At 37.8% G+C, this 18,340-nt stretch overlaps 1 protein-coding gene across 3 annotated transcripts in view; it reads left to right on the forward strand.

The window, feature by feature from the left end:
- LOC148718685 (uncharacterized) overlaps positions 1-18,340 on the forward strand; it is a 25,977-nt gene continuing 7,637 nt past the window's right edge. The window contains exons 1-19 of one of the 3 annotated variants that reach the window (XM_088740638.1): positions 1-164; positions 689-881; positions 1,969-3,166; positions 4,312-4,573; positions 5,581-5,798; positions 6,416-6,520; positions 6,632-6,781; positions 9,115-9,331; positions 9,793-9,900; positions 10,762-10,845; positions 11,757-12,008; positions 12,940-13,096; positions 13,591-13,731; positions 14,252-14,432; positions 15,076-16,151; positions 16,369-16,585; positions 17,047-17,077; positions 17,533-17,737; positions 18,153-18,298. In XM_088740638.1, the coding sequence (XP_088596764.1) occupies positions 96-164; positions 689-881; positions 1,969-3,166; positions 4,312-4,573; positions 5,581-5,798; positions 6,416-6,520; positions 6,632-6,781; positions 9,115-9,331; positions 9,793-9,900; positions 10,762-10,845; positions 11,757-12,008; positions 12,940-13,096; positions 13,591-13,731; positions 14,252-14,432; positions 15,076-16,151; positions 16,369-16,585; positions 17,047-17,077; positions 17,533-17,737; positions 18,153-18,298 (5,010 nt within the window). In that variant the 5' untranslated portion in view covers positions 1-95. The remainder of the gene's footprint in view (positions 165-688; positions 882-1,968; positions 3,167-4,311; positions 4,574-5,580; positions 5,799-6,415; positions 6,521-6,631; positions 6,782-9,114; positions 9,332-9,792; positions 9,901-10,761; positions 10,846-11,756; positions 12,009-12,939; positions 13,097-13,590; positions 13,732-14,251; positions 14,433-15,075; positions 16,152-16,368; positions 16,586-17,046; positions 17,078-17,532; positions 17,738-18,152; positions 18,299-18,340) is intronic. The other 2 variants (XM_088740639.1, XM_088740640.1) reach the window with 2 other exon arrangements.

Genomic DNA, 18,340 nt, shown 5'->3' on the forward strand with positions numbered 1-18,340 from the left:
ATACTAGGGGGAACTCACAACTAAAGTTTCCGTGAGGACCTTCTTCAAGAGCCATTACGATGAAAAACCTGTGATGGAACGGATCTCTTGGATACATGGAGGGGGAAAGAATTCTGAAGGCGCTTCTGAATGGTGAAACAAACGATTTGTTTGAAGACACCAAGGTCCGTCTTCGCCAGTATAGTTTTGCAATTATGTTTCCTTAAAGCAAGCGTATGATAGCTTTTAAAGTTTTGTGCAGTTTTATGATTATAATCAAGCTACAGGGAAACGATGTTGACTTTCCATCGATTGAATTTTGGTAAATGTGGAATACCATTCTTCTGAAAGATAATTGCGCACGATCGATGAAAAGGGTATTCGTTTACCTTGATCGACGGGAGAATGTTTTACCCATGTAATACACTTGTTTTGCATACTGAACTTTACACATTTCCAAAGATACTGGCAATAAGTAGAATTTATTCAACAATTAAGAGCTTCTTTCCTGGGTGATCATTTCCGTTATTCTCATATTCTTAATGTGTGTTTTGGGGGTGACATTGTAAGGAGAAATGAAATGCTAGTCACCCCCAAGTCAAAGGGTGAAAAAAGGCGAAATCTGTTTAATATTTTTGAGAGTACATGAAACAACATTTTGAAAGATGGCATGATTATGTTTATGAAGCAATTCTCTATTTTTTTTTAGGACTATCTTTCTCCGCTACGATCACCCTTGAATGCCAAAAATGGCAGCAAGTTGGGTTGCAAAGTTGCAGAAGAATCTGTGTCAAAATACACATTGTTTTCAACCAAGTTTCTGAGATGTGCTATTGAGACTTTGAAAAAAGTCAAAGCAAAAGGGAAGCACCTTGATGAAATCACAAACTCCTTAAATTTCGGTAAGTGCAAAATAAGTGTACAGAGTTTTCAAAAAGGATTGGGTATTAGCCAGCATATGGTTAGTTGCATGCATTCTGGGATCTTGGGGCATGGTGCCCACAAAGTATTGTTTCTGGGAGAGGGGATGGCACAGGGGTGAGAGGACTCACCCACCCCCCCCCCCCCCATGTTGTGATGCAGGTTCAATTCCTGGACTTGGCATGAGATGTGGGTTGACTCAGTTTTTGGTTCTTGTCCTCACTCCAAGAGTATTTTCTCCAGGTCTTCCTGTTTTCCTCCCTCTGTAAAAATCTGCAAAAAAAATTTTTTTTTCTTTCTTTTCTTCTATTTACCTCTTTGTCATGGGGAGCATCGCGTATGGTCTTAGGCAATAAAGACCCAGTTACCCCCAATTGAGTTGGTTTGTATTTAATCTATTTAAAATGTATGGGCTCTAAAATTCTATCTTCTGCATTTGTTTGGAAGTATATGCAAAGTGATATGATGGTTGGTTGGCTAGGTAAACATGAGCAAGGTAGAGATTGGATGGGTGCTTAACCAGCATGAAAATGTAATTTAACCTTAAATATTTTTGTGGATGTTTATGCAAAAATGGCCTTCAAGGAAGTTGTTTGTTCAGGAAATTTGTTGTTTTTTCACAACTCAAAATCAAGGTGGTTTTTTTTATGTTCTAAATGGTGGCCAGTACTTAAGGAGAACCCTGAATGTTTATGACTTTTTTTGTCCCTTCCTCTTCAAGCATCCGAATATAAAAAAGAGACTTGAAGAAACCTCAGAATTTTATTTATTCCTTTTCTTTGATAATCAATCTCAATATGACTTTTGTCTCCTACACGAAATATAATTTCAAGTTGTGTGATAGTGGGAAACAATACACCTGTATACCTTCTCAGAACACCCCAGATCATTTTGGTGAACCGACAATACTGACTTTAGTAGTAGTAAAATTCTAATGAACAACTTCCTTAAAACGGTTGAAAAATATTAATTTTGTTTGCAAGAGTTCATACTTATCCTTCATTAGAAGTAATGTGAAAATTAAAATGATTACTGACTAACATACAATTCTATGGATTTTTGGTTTAGTGAGTACGTTGCTCAGCGACACGTTATCTATTCAGAATGGTGAATACCTCAAGTTTATTCCTTCACTGGACCAACTTGGCAAGACAATTTATTTGATTATTGTTCAGTTCATATCTAAGGGTCAGTTTGACCAGGCTTTTTGTCATGCTAATGACTTGCTCAAGTTCATTCAAGTGGTCAAGTCCTGGAAAAACTATGACAGTGGAAAAATGGAGAAGGGGCTCTCTTCACTCTCTCTTCGAACATCTGATGCTTTGCTTCAAGGAGCAGGAAAATTAGAAGAAGTGAAAGTAACTTCGACAGAAAGAGCATCTCATTTGTGTGTTGTTTTAGACTGGAGAAAGTTGTCCTTACTTTTCCAAGTGGAAGCTGTCACATATTCTTCATTGAAATCACTTGTGGATAAAACTCTTAAATGTGGAACAAAATATCAGCTTGACTGTGGACAGAAGAATGTTGATTTTAAGCATCTGGCAAATTTCTTTGAATCTGTTTTTAACAAGCTCATGGTGAAGTTTGAACAATTGATAACTGGTGGTATAGACTCAATCTTGTTTGTTGCTGAACTGGGATTTCACTTTGGCAGGAGTTGCAACAAAGCTGAAATGTCAATGCAAGGCTTGGACGTTTTTGACAAACTTTTGAAAATTTCAAGAAATGTCAACCATACCAAGAATGGACACTCAAAGCTTCCAACACCACTTCAAGTTTGTTGTTGCATTTGTTTCATCAGCAAGGCTACAATTTTATTGAACTGCTCCTCAAATCCAATATTAGAAACACTTGATTCTCTTCCAGAAATGATGTTGGAAGGAAGTAGACTACTTTCACAACTATTGCAATCCAAGGGTTTGTCGTCAACAATGTTGAAAATTGTTTCTGATTCCTTAGAGTATTTCAGAGTTACTGTACAAAATTTTTCCACCAAGGAACCAAAAAGAACTACATGCCTCTCATGGAGAATTTGTCAAGATGCAATGCAGCTGCTCAAGTTGTATGAGAGAATTCTGTCTCTCCAGTGTGAACACATCAAGCATGCTCTGCACAAAGCCAATGGTGACGATTTGATTGCACAGTGTACCCAACAGTTGCAAAAGACCACAGCAAGACAACTGACTGTCTTGAACTTTGTGGTTTCTTCTTATCAAGATCAGGTGAAAAGTGACAAGAATGCAAAAGAATGTGACAGGAATTCAAGGTTGGGTCCAAATATCTATTTTAAAAGTACTATAGTTATGGTGTATGATGTGGTTCAGTTTTATCCTACAATCAGCATCCAAATTAGTTGACACATCATGTTTAAGGAGTTCTATTTATTTTTAGAATAACACGACAGTTTGTACCACACTCTAAATCACTGACAAGACCCTCCCCCCCCCCCCCTCCCCACCTATTCAATGTTGCCTGTGTGTACAGGGATGTAGATAATAGCTGGAAGCCAGGAAAATTACCTGGCTGTGAATGTGATTTTTCTGGTTGTAAAGCACTACTTTCTCCAAAATTTTTTTAAATGTTGTCAGAAGGTTGTTATTTATTTATTTTGTTTGTTTATACCTTCATTGCTGTCTTACCTGAACTGAAAGGATTGTAAACACTCAATTTAGTGCAGCGATCGCATCATTCGCATCACATCGTCCATTTTTCAGGCTCAATGGCCAGCGGTATTTGTAATTGATGTATGTGAAATAATGAATGCCCTTGATTTTGCCCCCAAAATCAAGAAAAATGCATCTCCGAGAGTATGCATTTTCAAAATTTCCCAGGGGAGCATGCCCCTGGAACTCCCTTGGTATAGCGTGCCAAAGGCATGCTAGAGTGGGCCTTCAGCCCAAATACCCACCTATCATTGCTAGATTCCCGCCTGTTAAAAACTCAAGCTAGTCATCCCTGGTGTAGCTAAAAGTTCATGGAATCACAATACAACATTGTCTTGAGGGGAAGGAGGTGAACAGGTTAATTTAACAGGGGCAAAAGAGATGAAATTTAAGTAGTAGGGTGTTGAAAAGGTCAATTTGTGGACAGTTTTTTTGCTGATTGTAGGTTCAAACCATCCCATGTTTTATAAGTGTATTAGCATACATGTACGTTGACATGCCCAAAACAAAAGGAAATTAAATTTGAAACAATGATGAAACTGAATTACAACAAATGAGCAATCATTTTGGTAATAAATGAGTGGAGGTAAATCGATGGTCTCCATTGTCAAATAGAACTCCTTATCTTGTGGAAGGAAAGTATTCTACTGTTTGTTACTAATCAGTTTGTGAGAGGTGATGGGTGAAGTACACTGTATGTTGTCATTAAAAGTGCAGTTTTTGATTCACAGTTTTGTTTTCTTCACAGAATTCACATTCTGAGAGAATGTGTTACAGTTGCACAGCAAGCAAGCAAGCTTATTCACAATGCTCTTGAAGACCCTGATATTCCTTTATCTCTTAATGAGCTGCGTTGGCTGGGTAGTACTGTTTACAATGTAGGCTGTGTGTCCTATCAAAGCAACTGTTTTGCTGAAGGAGTGCCATTGCTGGCTCTTGCCTGTGATGAGTTAAAAATCTGGAGCTTTGGAGCTGAAACAGAGGAGAAAATCATTGTCCAAGCTGAAGAGGTAAAGTCTGTTCAACTGATGAATGTACTATAATTTAAAGTTTATTGAAATAATTAATAGTTCAATTGAACTATGGTTTGACCCTCTACATGAGAGTTTTCCTCACAGAAAATGTTACATTTAAGTATTGTTTCAAAACTGTCTTATGGGAAGCAGGTGTTCTAAGCTAGAACAGGATCCTTTCATACAGTCAACAACTGCCAGAATTCGACAAATTTCTTAATTACTGGTGGCTAAACACATGTAGAAGTAAAGAACAACCCAGCACAGGAGTATAAAGGGGTTTTGGAAGACTTTAAGGGAAACTTTGACAAAAAGTTTTGTGCTGAACTTTTCAACTTACTAGCCAAGTGGCCAGTGACATCTTAGATGTTACAACAATTTTAGTTTGTTTACTAGCCAAACTGGCTGTTGGAAATCAGAAACCACTAGCCAAAACTGAATTTCCACTAGTCTGTGGCTAGTTGGCTACCTTTAGTGTGGAGCCCTAGAGGGGAGTAACCTTTTCATGAACTGGTATTCTTTCTAGGGGGAATCACCAACACTCCTAATCAGTTCATGATTCTGAAACTGAAATAAGCTGTGACAAGATAGGCCTTCTAGCTCATAAGGTCAATTTGCTATGGGTACAAAAATGAAACAGGTTTGCAATGAACCGAATAGGAACAAGAGTGGGTAAGAGGGGAAAACTTATTACTCTTTCACTCCCAAGATTTCATTCATAATTCTCCTTACTGTCTGCTTCACAATTTCTATGATCTAAGTTTGAAGAATTTGGTATTAGCTTAACTAATAATCCCTTTATCAATTTTTATTTGTCTTTATTCTCATTACTTGTCTGTTTGATATAGTGTTGATACAGTAAGGAGAAATTCTGTCTTGGTCACTCATGGGAGTTAAAGGGTGAATGTAGAATAAGTTGCTGATGACCAATCTTATTTTGGCTAACAATGACATGGTGAGTTTTGAAAATGTTTATTTGGCAATGTTTGAAAAATACTTTTCAGGTGAAGCTACTCACAAAGTATGCCTTGCTAGTTGACTGTCAAAGAAGAGCTGGAAGAATCAGGGATGCACTAAAGACTGCTTCAACTGTGGTCCTGGTAGCACTGAAAACAGCCTCTGATGTCCACACCCTAAAACAGCAAGTCAGACAATGGGTCTCAGTGAAACATGAGCTGGTGAAGGATCTACAGGAGGGAGAAAAACAGTCTGAGAGATGCAGGTTTGCAATAGAGTTCAAAATAAATATTAGTATTTTGATGTCGATTAACTTAAAGCTTATGAGTTTTAAGCAGATGTCAGATCATACTGTGTAAAAAAAAAAAGGTTACAAGAACTCCAGAAAATTGGTTTTAATTTGTTTAAACTTGATCAAATGCATGCATGTTGTTTTCATAATCAAACAGAACATACATACATGCAGCAAATATAAGGATTATTCCATGGGAAGTGCCCTCAAACGATTTCTATTCACAAGTTGCGATGCATCAGAAAAGGAAGGAGTGAGTTTTTTTATGCATTGCAGCAAGTGGATAAAAATTATTCAAGCACTATCATAACATAACCATTGAAATGTGGCAGATTCCTCACCTCAATACACCAAAATCCTAGTTTTTGGCTCATTCAAGGCTTCAAAAGGATCAGATAAAATTAATTTAAAGAGGGAAGAAAAATGGGGGGAATTCTAATATTTTAAGGTTCACTCTGGAGAGATAAGGCATAGTGATAAAAAAAGACAATGATATAATCATTATGGTATTGAAGAATTACATAATTATAGTAAGATTGAGTAAATAGGAAACTGTCTGAAGAAATTTCTTGGTTCTTTTTTCTTCTCAGAACCCTATGCAGTGCATTTGCAGAGCAAGAAGATGCAAAAGATGTAGAAGGAAGCCAGCTCTGTTTTGTTTTGCAGGAAGAGCTTGCTTGTTACAAGACCAAAAGGTGACAAAAGACTTTCTTTTACATTCTGACTTCTTATGGTTTCCTCTTTCATAAGTGAAGTACAACTGTACCTGCCAAAATGTTTGATTGAATTGTTCCAAACTTTTTCAGCTATGACACAGCAGTAGAGCAAATTGCTGTCATCAAACAGTTGAGAGAGCTGTACGTTGTTGACAAAGATGAGTTTCACTATGCATCAGCTGCATTAGAACTTGCTATAGCCCTGCATAGCTTAGGAGAGGTAGACCTTGAAGAAGAGAGGTAAGTGTCTTATCCTGTATAGGTTTAATGGTTACCAGCTGACATACAGGCCAGGGCTGTTGCTAACTGTCAGCTGCTGGTGAAATTTGCCAGAAGAAAAGTGGCAGTCGGCAGCTGGATTTTTGGCCAGCAATCACCCGGTAAAGCACAACTGGCCATTCCAAGGTTACACACTTACAATTACGTATGATGCACGATCCTCACAGTAGATAGCGCTATTTAAGCAATAGCGAAAATCAGACCTGAAAAAAATCAGGCCTGTACGGGATTCAAACCACTGACCTCTGCGATACTAGTGCAGCGCTCTACCAATTGAGCTAACAAGCCAACTGGGAGCAGGCCGTTAAGTTGATTCATAATAAACCCGTGAAAGTGATAAATTAGATACAATGAAATATATGAAGTTCATATATTTTGAACTGCGGTTTTAGATACGTATGATGCACCATCCTCGCAGTAGATAGCGCTATTAGCAATAGCAAAAATCAGACCTGAAAAAAATCAGGCCTGTACGGGATTCGAACCACTGACCTCTGCGATACTAGTGCATCGCTGTACCAATTGAGCTAACAAGCCAACTGGGAGCAGGCTGTTAAGAAGATTCGTAATAAACCTGTGAAAGTGATAAATTAGATACAATGAAATATATGAAGTTCATATATTTTGAACTGCGGTATTAGATACGTATGATGCACCATCCTCGCAGTAGATAGCGCTATTTAAGAGGTCAGTGGTTCGAATCCCATACAGGCCTGATTTTTTTCAGGTCTGATTTTTGCTATTGCTTAAATAGCGCTATCTACTGCGAGGATCCTGCATCATACGTATCTAATACTGCAGTTCAAAATATATGAACTTCATATATTTCATTGTATCTAATTTATCACTTTCACGGTTTATTACGAATCAACTTAATGGCCTGCTCCCAGTTGGCTTGTTAGCTCAATTGGTAGAGCGCTGCACTAGTATCGCAGAGGTCAGTGGTTCGAATCCCATACAGGCCTGATTTTTTTCAGGTCTGATTTTCACTATTGCTTAAATAGCGCTATCTACTGCGAGGATCGTGCATCATACGTATCTAATACAGCAGTTCAAAATATATGAACTTCATATATTTCATTATACACTTACAATTGTTCACCGCCTTTGAGCCACCTCACTTGAAATTTTAGCCAGTAGCCTAACTTCTTAGCTACCAGCCCGAAAGGCCTAGTGCTGTTGGACAGGATGTTAGTCCATGGCAGGCAGGGCTCCAATTTAATTTTTGGATCACTAATCCTTCGGGTTAGTAGACATCTTTTTTACTAACCAAATAATAAAGTTTGGTATCCAAGCTCACAAGTTACGATATCTCAAATATTGAACATTTTGATAATAACGACTAGGACAAATTATAGAGTAGCTGAAATTGCATGGTGACCTCAAAAATGTAGACAATTATCCACCTATTTTATTTCCCTCTTGTTTACCATGATTAGTCAAGAACAGTACATCTACAGCACATTCTCTAAAAAGAGTTAAAGTTGACTTAACAACTTGAGTATTCTAAGTATTCCTCTGAGAGTCGGGTCTACGTGCTCTTTGTCCTGAGGTCTACTGATGTTTAAATATGTTAGAAAATTTTACTAACCATTTTGGGTTAGTTGGACAAATTTTTAGTAACCAAACGTTGAAAATTACTAACCATTGGTTAATGGGTTACCATTAATTTCGAGCCCTGGCTTGTAAATCCACAGCATTTAAGTTGCTATTACCAATCCATACTCATGGTTGGAAAGGGCCAGTATGAAACTAGAGTGGCTTGCCTGAGAACAAAACACAGTAACCTTGGTTAGGACTCCAAAACAGTCCTCTAAAATTGGAGTTCAGCATGGTAACCATGGATTGACCAAGTCTCCTATTAATTGTGAAGAATTTTTATCATCTTCTTATTGAAAGGACAAAGTTGGTCATTCAAACTGTCAGTTACTTTTATTAAAATGAATCTTTACTCAGCAGACACCTTGATGGGCAGGGACAAATAAAATTGATCCCTTTCAAGTACATCAAATCTGCATCAAATTAAACCTGGACCTGCGTTGAGAAGACACTGCAGGGCTCGACACTAATGGTAGCCCACTAGCCACAGACTAGTAGAAATTCAGTTTTGGCTAGTGGTTTTCAATTTCCACTAGCCAGTTTGGCTAGTAAACAGACTGAAATTGTCTTAACATCTAAAAACATCTAAGATGTCACTAGCCACATGGCTAGTAAGTTGAAAAGGTAGTGTCAAGCCCTGCACTGGTAAGAGTTTGTCCAGAGCCTCAGAATTCACAGTATCTGTGTTTCTTTAGATCTGCACTGCAGTACTGTCAAGAAGCTGGGGAGACTCTAGAGCAGTTATTGAACTCAACAGATAGTCAGGATGAGGAGAAAAACATGCATTCACGTTTGCTGGATAGACTTGGTGCTGCATATTTATGGCAGGCTTTGCTTGAGCACAAAGATGTAGTAAATGAGAGAGCAACTTCAGCAAGGCCAGAGCTTTCTGACAGTTATAAAGGAGAAGAGGTAAGTACTGTAAACTTTTTTGATTAAGATCTGATCTGACAATTTGATGACCCACCCAGGTCTCAAATTTGGATTTCTTTAGGTCGTGCTGGCTGCAGGCTATCTGTTAGGCCTCTGAGTGTGCCTCCAACAAAGAGACGCACTGAGGCAAGAAGTTGATTTCAGTTAACTTGAAGTCTAGAGTGAACATTACTTATACAGATTTTATATTGTTCCTTGTTCAACAAATTTTCAGGAACAAATCGTTGTCTTTGATGAAATGTCATGTGCCTCTTTTACCACAGACATGAATTTTGTAGTCAGTTTTTCTACAACAACAACATACTGTACCTGTACGTGTACATGGAGAACCGTGCAGAAGGGAAAGGGGCCCTGACATTGCACCTCCGGTGCATCCCCAAAAGCACCTCATTCCCTCAAAATATCAGACTGTCAAATGAAATGTTGGTGTAACTTTTCAGATAGAAGATATCTGCCTGGAGCAACCATTTATGGAATCACTTTGTGCAGCTTTGGAAATGTGGACGTCACTAAGGACCAAATCACTGCAACAAGACACCAGTGGAAAGGTAAATGTTTCCTGGAAAAAGCATTTTAGGGCTATGTAATATATTTTTTTACTTTAATTTCCGAAACATTAATATTTTTTCACTGGCAGTGAGAATTCTTTATTTGAAAACAAGTGAAACTGTAAAATTCCAAGAACAGTTTTCTTTCATGGAGAATTTGTTGTGAGAACTAAATAGGTATCAGCTTTTGATATTTTCAGAGGTTTTACGATAGGTACTTAAACAATTTGAAAGATGTGTCATTAAAGATTTATGGATTACTAAAATTTGAATGCTGTGCTAAGTCTGCACTCAAACAGAGTGCCCACCCAGCCCGAGGTTATCCTGGTTTCCATTGAATTCACCCTTTAAATCCCAAGACCTAATCACTAATTCTCTCCTCTAGCTGCTACACATTTCCTTGTAAATAAGTTATAAGAATTTGGTGTTAGATCAAGAGAATAACTTCTACCTGATAAGTTCAAGTATTCTCATTACCTGTTGAATCATGTATGGGCTTTAAAGGGAGAAGATACATGTTTAAATCATTTCTGGGAGTTAAAGGACTAAGCAACTAGGTGTATTACTACTCCCCCAAGATGGGATGCTAGTCCATCGCAAGGGTATCCCCTTCCCCCAGCATTTTATCACTTGGCAGGCTTTCCATCTGTACTCCTGGTTACAGAGAGGCACGTGATAGAAAAGAACGCTGTGTTTTGCCCAAGTGGACACAGCAAAATGACCCAGCCAGTTCTCAAACCCAGACCTCTTGACCCACAGTGCAGCATACTAACCATTGGGTTACCGCATCTCCCACTGTATACAGTACATTTAATCTTGCATGAATGTTATTCTCACTGAATTTGTTTTTTTATGTTCTAGGTTGACCTGGACCATCTTATTAATCCTGAAGAGACATATCATTACTTGCTTATCACCGCTGAAATGTTCGGGCTTTTAAAACAGGTGAAACCTGCTACGTACTTTCATTGGTGACGATTTGGATTTCCCACAGGCAATTAACTGTTCATGCAGTCCTGTCACAACATGACCATGGCAATAGAAATGTTAAAAAAAATGTTTCTGTACAAGAAATGACAGCAGTTTTAAGAGATTTATGTATTTGAAGGAAAAGGCTATCACTCAACAGAAAAGAATGATTTTCTCCAGTCAGGTCTTTTTTATCTCGACTGGTAAATTTTATACAATGAGGATCCTTCCCTTTGTTATCAGTGGTGTAATGAATAATGTAGGTTCTGCATTGTTGGAGGTTATTACAAGATAATTTGGTTGTATCAACTGGGTTAATAAATATTAATTGGCCGCAGCAAAGAATTTCTAAAGCTGATATTCCAAGGTTAAGCCCTTTATCAGAGCAAATGGTGAAGGATTAATACTTGAAACATCAGCTTCAGAAATTCTTTTCAGCAGCCGATTGGCATGTACATTATCAACTCAGCTGACGATACCAAATTATATGTACTTATAATTCCCCCCCCCCCCCCATCTGCCCTATCTGATGCAGTACAACATATAGGTATCTTCAAAATATTAAGTGTGTGGGAACATCTTCCATTTCACCACTCCCTCCCCAGGATTAACTCTGCTACCTGTAGGCTTAGGCAAGTTAAGCCAATAATTTATATCCACTTTGCAACACTGAGCATTTTAAAAATTCTTTTATTAATAGACTTGGTTTTAAGCATAACTTAGCTGTAAGTAATTAATACACATTTTAGCCCATTACACTTTATATGTAACACTTGATATGTATTTTATCGGTGAAATAAAGACTATTTACTATTTTTATTTGCAACAATTTCCAATCAGAATCTAACCCCCTTTATTCATTCAATGAATGAATTGTTTTCTTGCAGCCCTTAAAAAAAGCTAGTGCTCTTTGCATGGCTGCCAGTATATCCCAATCAGTTGGTACCAAAGATATGCTGGATAATGGATTGTGTGCCCTAAGTGATGCTGTTCACTCATTGTGTGACATTCTGGACTTGTCACATGCTTCAATTATTCTGTCTCATACAAGTAACCTGGTTGATAGATTTGAGCCCTGCAGTACTTCATGGGTTCAGTTCTTGTTGGCCAAGAGTCACTATTTGCTAGTCACAGGAAAGGTATGAAAAATCAAAATCATTATTAACCCTATCACTGCTTTAACTAACTCTCCTCACAGTCTGCCAAACACTTCTCGTGATGTAAGTTTGGAAAATTTGGTATTGGATTAACTAAATAATCCTCTACAATTGATTTTTTTTTCTTTATTCTCCTCACTTGTCTGCTTGACATTGTACTGATGTTGTAAGGAGAATTCCTGTCTTGGTCTCTGACATGGGAGTCAAAGGGTTAAACAAGCATTCATCATGCAGGCATATACGTGGTACTCTAGCTCCATGTTGGTGATTTTTCTTTGTGCTGAAGAACTTGGAATAGCTTTAGGCAAGGAAACTGTGGGCCAGCTAGCCTCTGAGAGCAGCTGGGAAATCCAATTTGTATTATAGTAATCACATGATTTTGAGTGCAATTTGGAATAAATAAGCATGAGTAAATTTTTTCAAAGACAAAATTGCATGAGCCCATAGGGCAAGTGCAATTTGTGATCTTTGAAAAAATTTACAAGTGATTATTTATTCCAAATTGCACGAGAAAATCATGTGATTATGTATTAATAACATACAAGAAAAAATACGAGGTAGCTTCTCATAACTACGCAGAAGAAAAGTGCATGCATCACGTGCAAAAATAATTTATTCAAACCCTGCAAGTGACATTGACCTTGACATTGACCAATCATTCTGACCAATCAGAATGTCTGGTTTGTTTCTTTCTTTGCACTGCATTAACCCTCTTCTGCACTGAATTAACTGAAAACTGCATTCATCTTAACCAATCAGAACTGAGAAATTTTTTCATGTATATTTTTATACAATATACGGTATAGGAGGAAATACCAATTAAACAGGTCTATAATAGACAGTACGTGTAAACAGGGCATTGTTCAGTTTGTGATGTGTGTGTCAGTCGTGGTTTTCATTGATTAATGTTTAGTATTCAGAAGGGGAGGAGTCCCTGAAGGAAGCACTGCAGAGTGAAGTCTTCACACACAAGAGTTACAAGTCCCACCTGTTGAAAGCCAGATGGAAATCAATTTGCTGTGAATATGCAATGCTCCCACCCACAATCCACAAATTTAAGATAATAGTTGGTAAGTTCACTCTTCTTCTTTGGAAATTCCTCTTTCCAAAACTTAGATCTACTCTTCTCCACAGTTATTCAGTAACTTTTTCATAATGGAAATGGGAATTTAGCAGTGGATATTCCATAAGATGGCTCTTCTTGTCCACTGATACTAGGTCTAATTGGAATTTGGAGTGTTTGTTTTTGGAGACCCCTAGAAAGATCCTTGGAGCAAGGAAGAAAATTAACAACAAACTCAACCCACATGTGACACCAGGTCCAAGAATTGAACTGATGGGAGGCAAGCGACCTCACCACCACCCAATCCCAGCTCCCCAATATTGATTTTTTATTTCATTGTTTCAATAAACCATCGCCAAGTGACCTGTGAAAATTTAGGCAGACTTAGTACCAACAAAACAGTCTGTTCAACCAGTTAATTTTTGATCAGTGAGTCAATTCATGAGTTTATGAGTAATTCCCAGGTGACAGTTATTTTTTTTTATTATTATCATTGTTAAGATCCTCTACTTGGTTCACTGACTCCTCTGGAATGGGCTCTGGATGCACTTCATAAACTAACACAAATGGCTGCAGAAATCTTTGGTTTAGATGCGTTTTGTACTGGCAAACAGATACACAAGCAAAAGGAAAATTTGTTGGGTAAGGTGATCGAGGAATTTTTGTTTCCTTTTATTCTTGACACAATTCTGCAGAGCTCTGCTTGCAAAGTAGTGCCCCTGATTTCTATGAGCTTCTACTAGGGACAATGTGTTCTGATGACTGGGATAATACAGGGGTTTCATTAAGGGCCAGGCACCAGGCAATTTGACCAGTTGTGAGGACGATTTTGCCCACCTGATTTGACGGTCTGGAGGAAAGTTTATCTTATAAAGAAGTTCAGTTCAAAGAGTTTTGCCTGCCTGTGAAAACCAGTTTCCCTCCTGCAGAAAACATTAATGAAGCCGCTGATAATATATACCTAAATCATGTGGTTGGCAATACCTTGCAATCCTAATTCAGGCTTTGAGATAGAGTCGTGCTTATAATTGGATGTGTTATTATCCTGATTAAAATATAGAGAAAAGTGCAATCAAACTGGCCTGAAACATGGGAGAGTTTTCTGTTTTATTGTTAAACTTTTTATCACATATTTTGGCATCTATTCCTTTTGTTTGTGCAGATTTGCTAGCCACATCAGAAAGTTCTGGCCAAAACCTTTCTAGTTTGTCAATCCTAAATGACTTGCTCTCATCCCTGTTACAAGTTGGTCAGCTGTATGCTCATCAGGGAGCTGTGAGGGAAGCTTTGAGGCAGTTTGTGGATGGTGTTGCACTAGCAAGGCAATTTTGCCTACCATACAGGTGATTTATTCATGTTTAGTAAAAGCTCTGTTAAACTTTTGGACCCACACTAGATCAGAAAGTCAAGGAGCATAAATCCAAAATTTTAGATGAGAGAATTTTGTAAGAGCTCCAAATTTCAAACCTTCTGGGAACAGAGAGCCATTCTTGTGAAAACCACAACAGTATGAAGTGTGTATGTTGTAATATATTATAATTTCCATTTTTCATGTATTTCAATTGGTTCTTACTCATGATATACTGAAGGACAGACACAAATATGATGTCACCATTGACAATATTTTGCTTTTTTATCATATAAAAGGAATAAATTCTCTGTTACCCTAGGTCTGTTCAGTAATGAATGACATGACATAACAATGTGTTAAACATCAATGACACACTCAGCTGCAGCTCATGGGCCACTTTGATCTTACCGCATTTTTACATAATGTGTGATATGTAACTGAACAGACTCACACCAACATAGAATCTCTTTGTTGACCAGATTGAAATTTGATTGTTACCTCTAGGATTTGTTGTTATTGTCCATACTTTCTTGTTTGTCTGACTGCATTATTATTCTGACGTTTAAAAAAAAAAAAGATGGAGGAGTCCAGTTTGAAATTTGAATGTTCTGAAACTAGATCTTTGCAATTTTCAGGACAACAGAGTTCCTTATCAATATTGCACAACTTGAAGTGGTGCAAGGCAAGACAGAAAAGAGCCAATGTAGGGTTAATCAGGTAGAGAGAATCCTTCAACCAACTCTGAAATCTGCAAACAAATCCAAGTCCTCTGAATGCTGTGTGCAAGAACCACTCTTCACAGAACATCCACAAACATGTGAATGTGTCAGTTGCCTTGATCCTGTACTGCATGTTATCTTTGTAGAGTACTTGATGAGTCTTTCCAACCACCTTGCGCTTACCTCAAGACCTGAACAATCATTGCAAGCATTGGATGTGGCCAAGTTAGTTTGTGAAGCTGCAGTGTGTAAAATAAAACATGCTTGTAAAAGACTTCATGCAGTGCTGTATCATTCAGAAACTAATGATGGCAGTTCAAAGGGAACAAAGAAAAGAAAAGGAGCCAATTCTGGAAGAGGGCGAAAACAGAAGAAGGATACAGCTGCTGCAGAATCCTCTATTTCACAGTCCATGTTCGATCAGCACCAAGTTACTTTACATTGCATGAATGTAAAGACCTTACTTCAGAATGGAAACCTTACGAAAGCCAATCTTGTGCTATCAGAAGCAATGATGCTACTGCACTGTTTAGAAAATGTGAATGAGAGCACCCCAGTTCACTTAGTAATCAGCAAAACCTTCTTACTTCACTTACATGGAGTAGCAGCATTGCTTGAAAACAGGAATTTGTCTAGTGAAGTTTCTGTAGATTGTAACTGGTTTTTTAAAACCCAGATGAACACCATATCTTGTGGAAATACAGAAATGTCAAATCCTGTTGAAGCAGTGAATGATGAAGAATCTGAGCCTGAAATGCCACGAAAGGCTTCAAATAGAAAAACCAGGACTTCTAAAACTCTGGAAAATACTTCTATTTTGGATAATGGGAGGAAAAAATCTTTAAGAGCAAAAGGCAAGGGAAAGAGCAAAAAAGTCATGGAAGAGCTTCAAGACTGTGACAAATCTGAAGCAAATACTAAACAAAAGCCAAAGCAACAGACTAAGAAACCATCTAAAGCTATTTGTAATGACATGGGTGATCATATCCAAGGTACAGTGGACAGCCTCCCACTTCAATCCATTATGTGTCCTCTCTGGACAAAGGACCATTCAAGATGATACCACTACAATTTTATGAAAAACCTTACCACTTAACAAGCTCAGCACAATGCATGTAGGACCAGTCTGTGAATTAAATATAACTCAGCTCTTAATTATTCAAGTTGCTAATTTTGGTTTGACATTTCTCTCTTTTCCTCCCTATCCAGCATCTAGCAAACAGCGTGATCAAGCTGCCCAGTACTTCAGGGAAGCATTTAATCTCTGTCAAGCATGTCCTCCTCCCGCCCTGTTCTCTGACACCTGTCGGGGATTAGCCTTCTGCCTTGGAAGATCAGCACCTGAAGTTGCAACTTACTATTTAAACTTGTCCTTGTCTGTTACTCTTAGACATCAAGCTGTTACCAGAACAGGAAAGAGAATAAAGTAAGATCTTATTAAAAATTGTTTGTTGAACATGAAGTTGTGCTGAAAATGAAGGGTTAATTTCTTTTGTTTTATTCAGCTGATGTGAATTCAACATTGAATTAATCTACTGGTAATTGGTAAATTTGCCTTGTCCAAATCAGCAAAATAGTTATTTTTCAATTTTTTTTGTTTTTGCAATTATGGCAAATGTATAAAAAAATTTCATTTCAACTTCTTATGTCCCCATAGAGCAAGATATCTTAGCTATAGTAAAGATGCCAAAGGGGAATTGTTTACCTCTAAAGCTTAATTTGGAACTAGTTTGTAGAACACTCATCTAGACTACAAAGATAATGGCAAAGTTTACATCCTTTTTGTTAATTTAAGTTGAAGTTTCAACTCAAATTAATTAAAGATGACTTCACTGACTAGTGACCAGGGATATTTTCGATTGAATCCCTGTGATTTTGTTATTTTAGGAGAATAGCAAAGGATTTTTCTAAACCTTTGGTATGTATGATAACACCTTTGCTTGTGAGTACTTGTAGCTACTGTTGCATTTGATAGACTTCTATTTGTTATGTATACAAAAGAGGGAGATTTTTCGTGACCTTGTGAAAACCAGTTGGATGCTTTTACCTCTTAGACATGGCACACAACTGTCCGTGTTTACTGGTGTCCCCAATTACTGTGGCACTAAGTGACTCAAAGTTTATCTGCTCCTCTATATGGGATGTGAAAACAAGGAATTAGAACCTTTGATGCTAGAACAAGGAAGTGGAACATGGCTGCCAGAACAGGGGATTACAGAACAGGGAACTAGAACATGGATGCCAGAACAGGGAACTACTGTAAGACGTGGGATGTCAGAACAGGGAACTAGAACAGGGGATGCTAGAGCAGGGAACTTAATAAATCTACAAGTAGATTTCTCTTTATTTTGTTATTTCCTTTTTGTCTGTTAGGAAAACAGAGGAGATCTGGTGAAGCTTGCAGAACGTCTTTCCTCCTTGTCACTTGATGACTCTTCAACTGATACTACTCACCAAAAACTGGCTGCCCTGGTCAAGACTCGAAACATCATGAAGTTTTCCTTGTGTGCAACTGAGAGAGACAAACAAGGTCTCTTCACTCCTGAAGAAATTTCCCTATTGCAGAACATGCCTAAAGGTACATTATAGTTATTTTACAAGCAATAGCGAGCTTTCAGCTGTGTTATGCAGCCAAACCAGCTTCAAAGAAAGTGTTTAACTGTTCAACTTTCTCAGGATTGGTTTGTAGAACAATGCGACTCTTATAACAGGAGAATATTTTTTTCTAGCGAAATGTAATTGTCACTAATTTAACATAATTCTTTAAGCAAAATTACTTTGTTAAAAACTTTTTGTTACCAGACCACCTCATTTGACTCTTCCCAATTCTTCAGCTCATGCTACACATAGATGATTACATTTGCCATGAATTTTTAGTTCCTTTGACAAGTAGAACTCAAATTTAATTTATTACGTTGAGCAAATAGTTAACTTGGCAATAATCCTATAGTATAATATTGACAAGGTAAGAAATTAGAATTATTGTTTTCTAGAGTGGACTGTTTGCACTTTGGAAACCTTCACACATCCAGTAAGCAAGGACAGAGAACTGCTGATCTGCAGGATAAGGGCTGAATGTGATCCTACTGTGGTTAAGATTAACACAACATCTGGAGAAGCACAGAACAAGGATTGCACTGTATGTCGATGTGTTTGTAACAACTTGGTTATATTGCGGTTA

The sequence above is a fragment of the Stylophora pistillata genome, chromosome 12, assembly GCF_964205215.1.
Source record: "Stylophora pistillata chromosome 12, jaStyPist1.2, whole genome shotgun sequence".
In the NCBI taxonomy this organism is placed as follows: Eukaryota; Metazoa; Cnidaria; class Anthozoa; order Scleractinia; family Pocilloporidae; genus Stylophora; species Stylophora pistillata.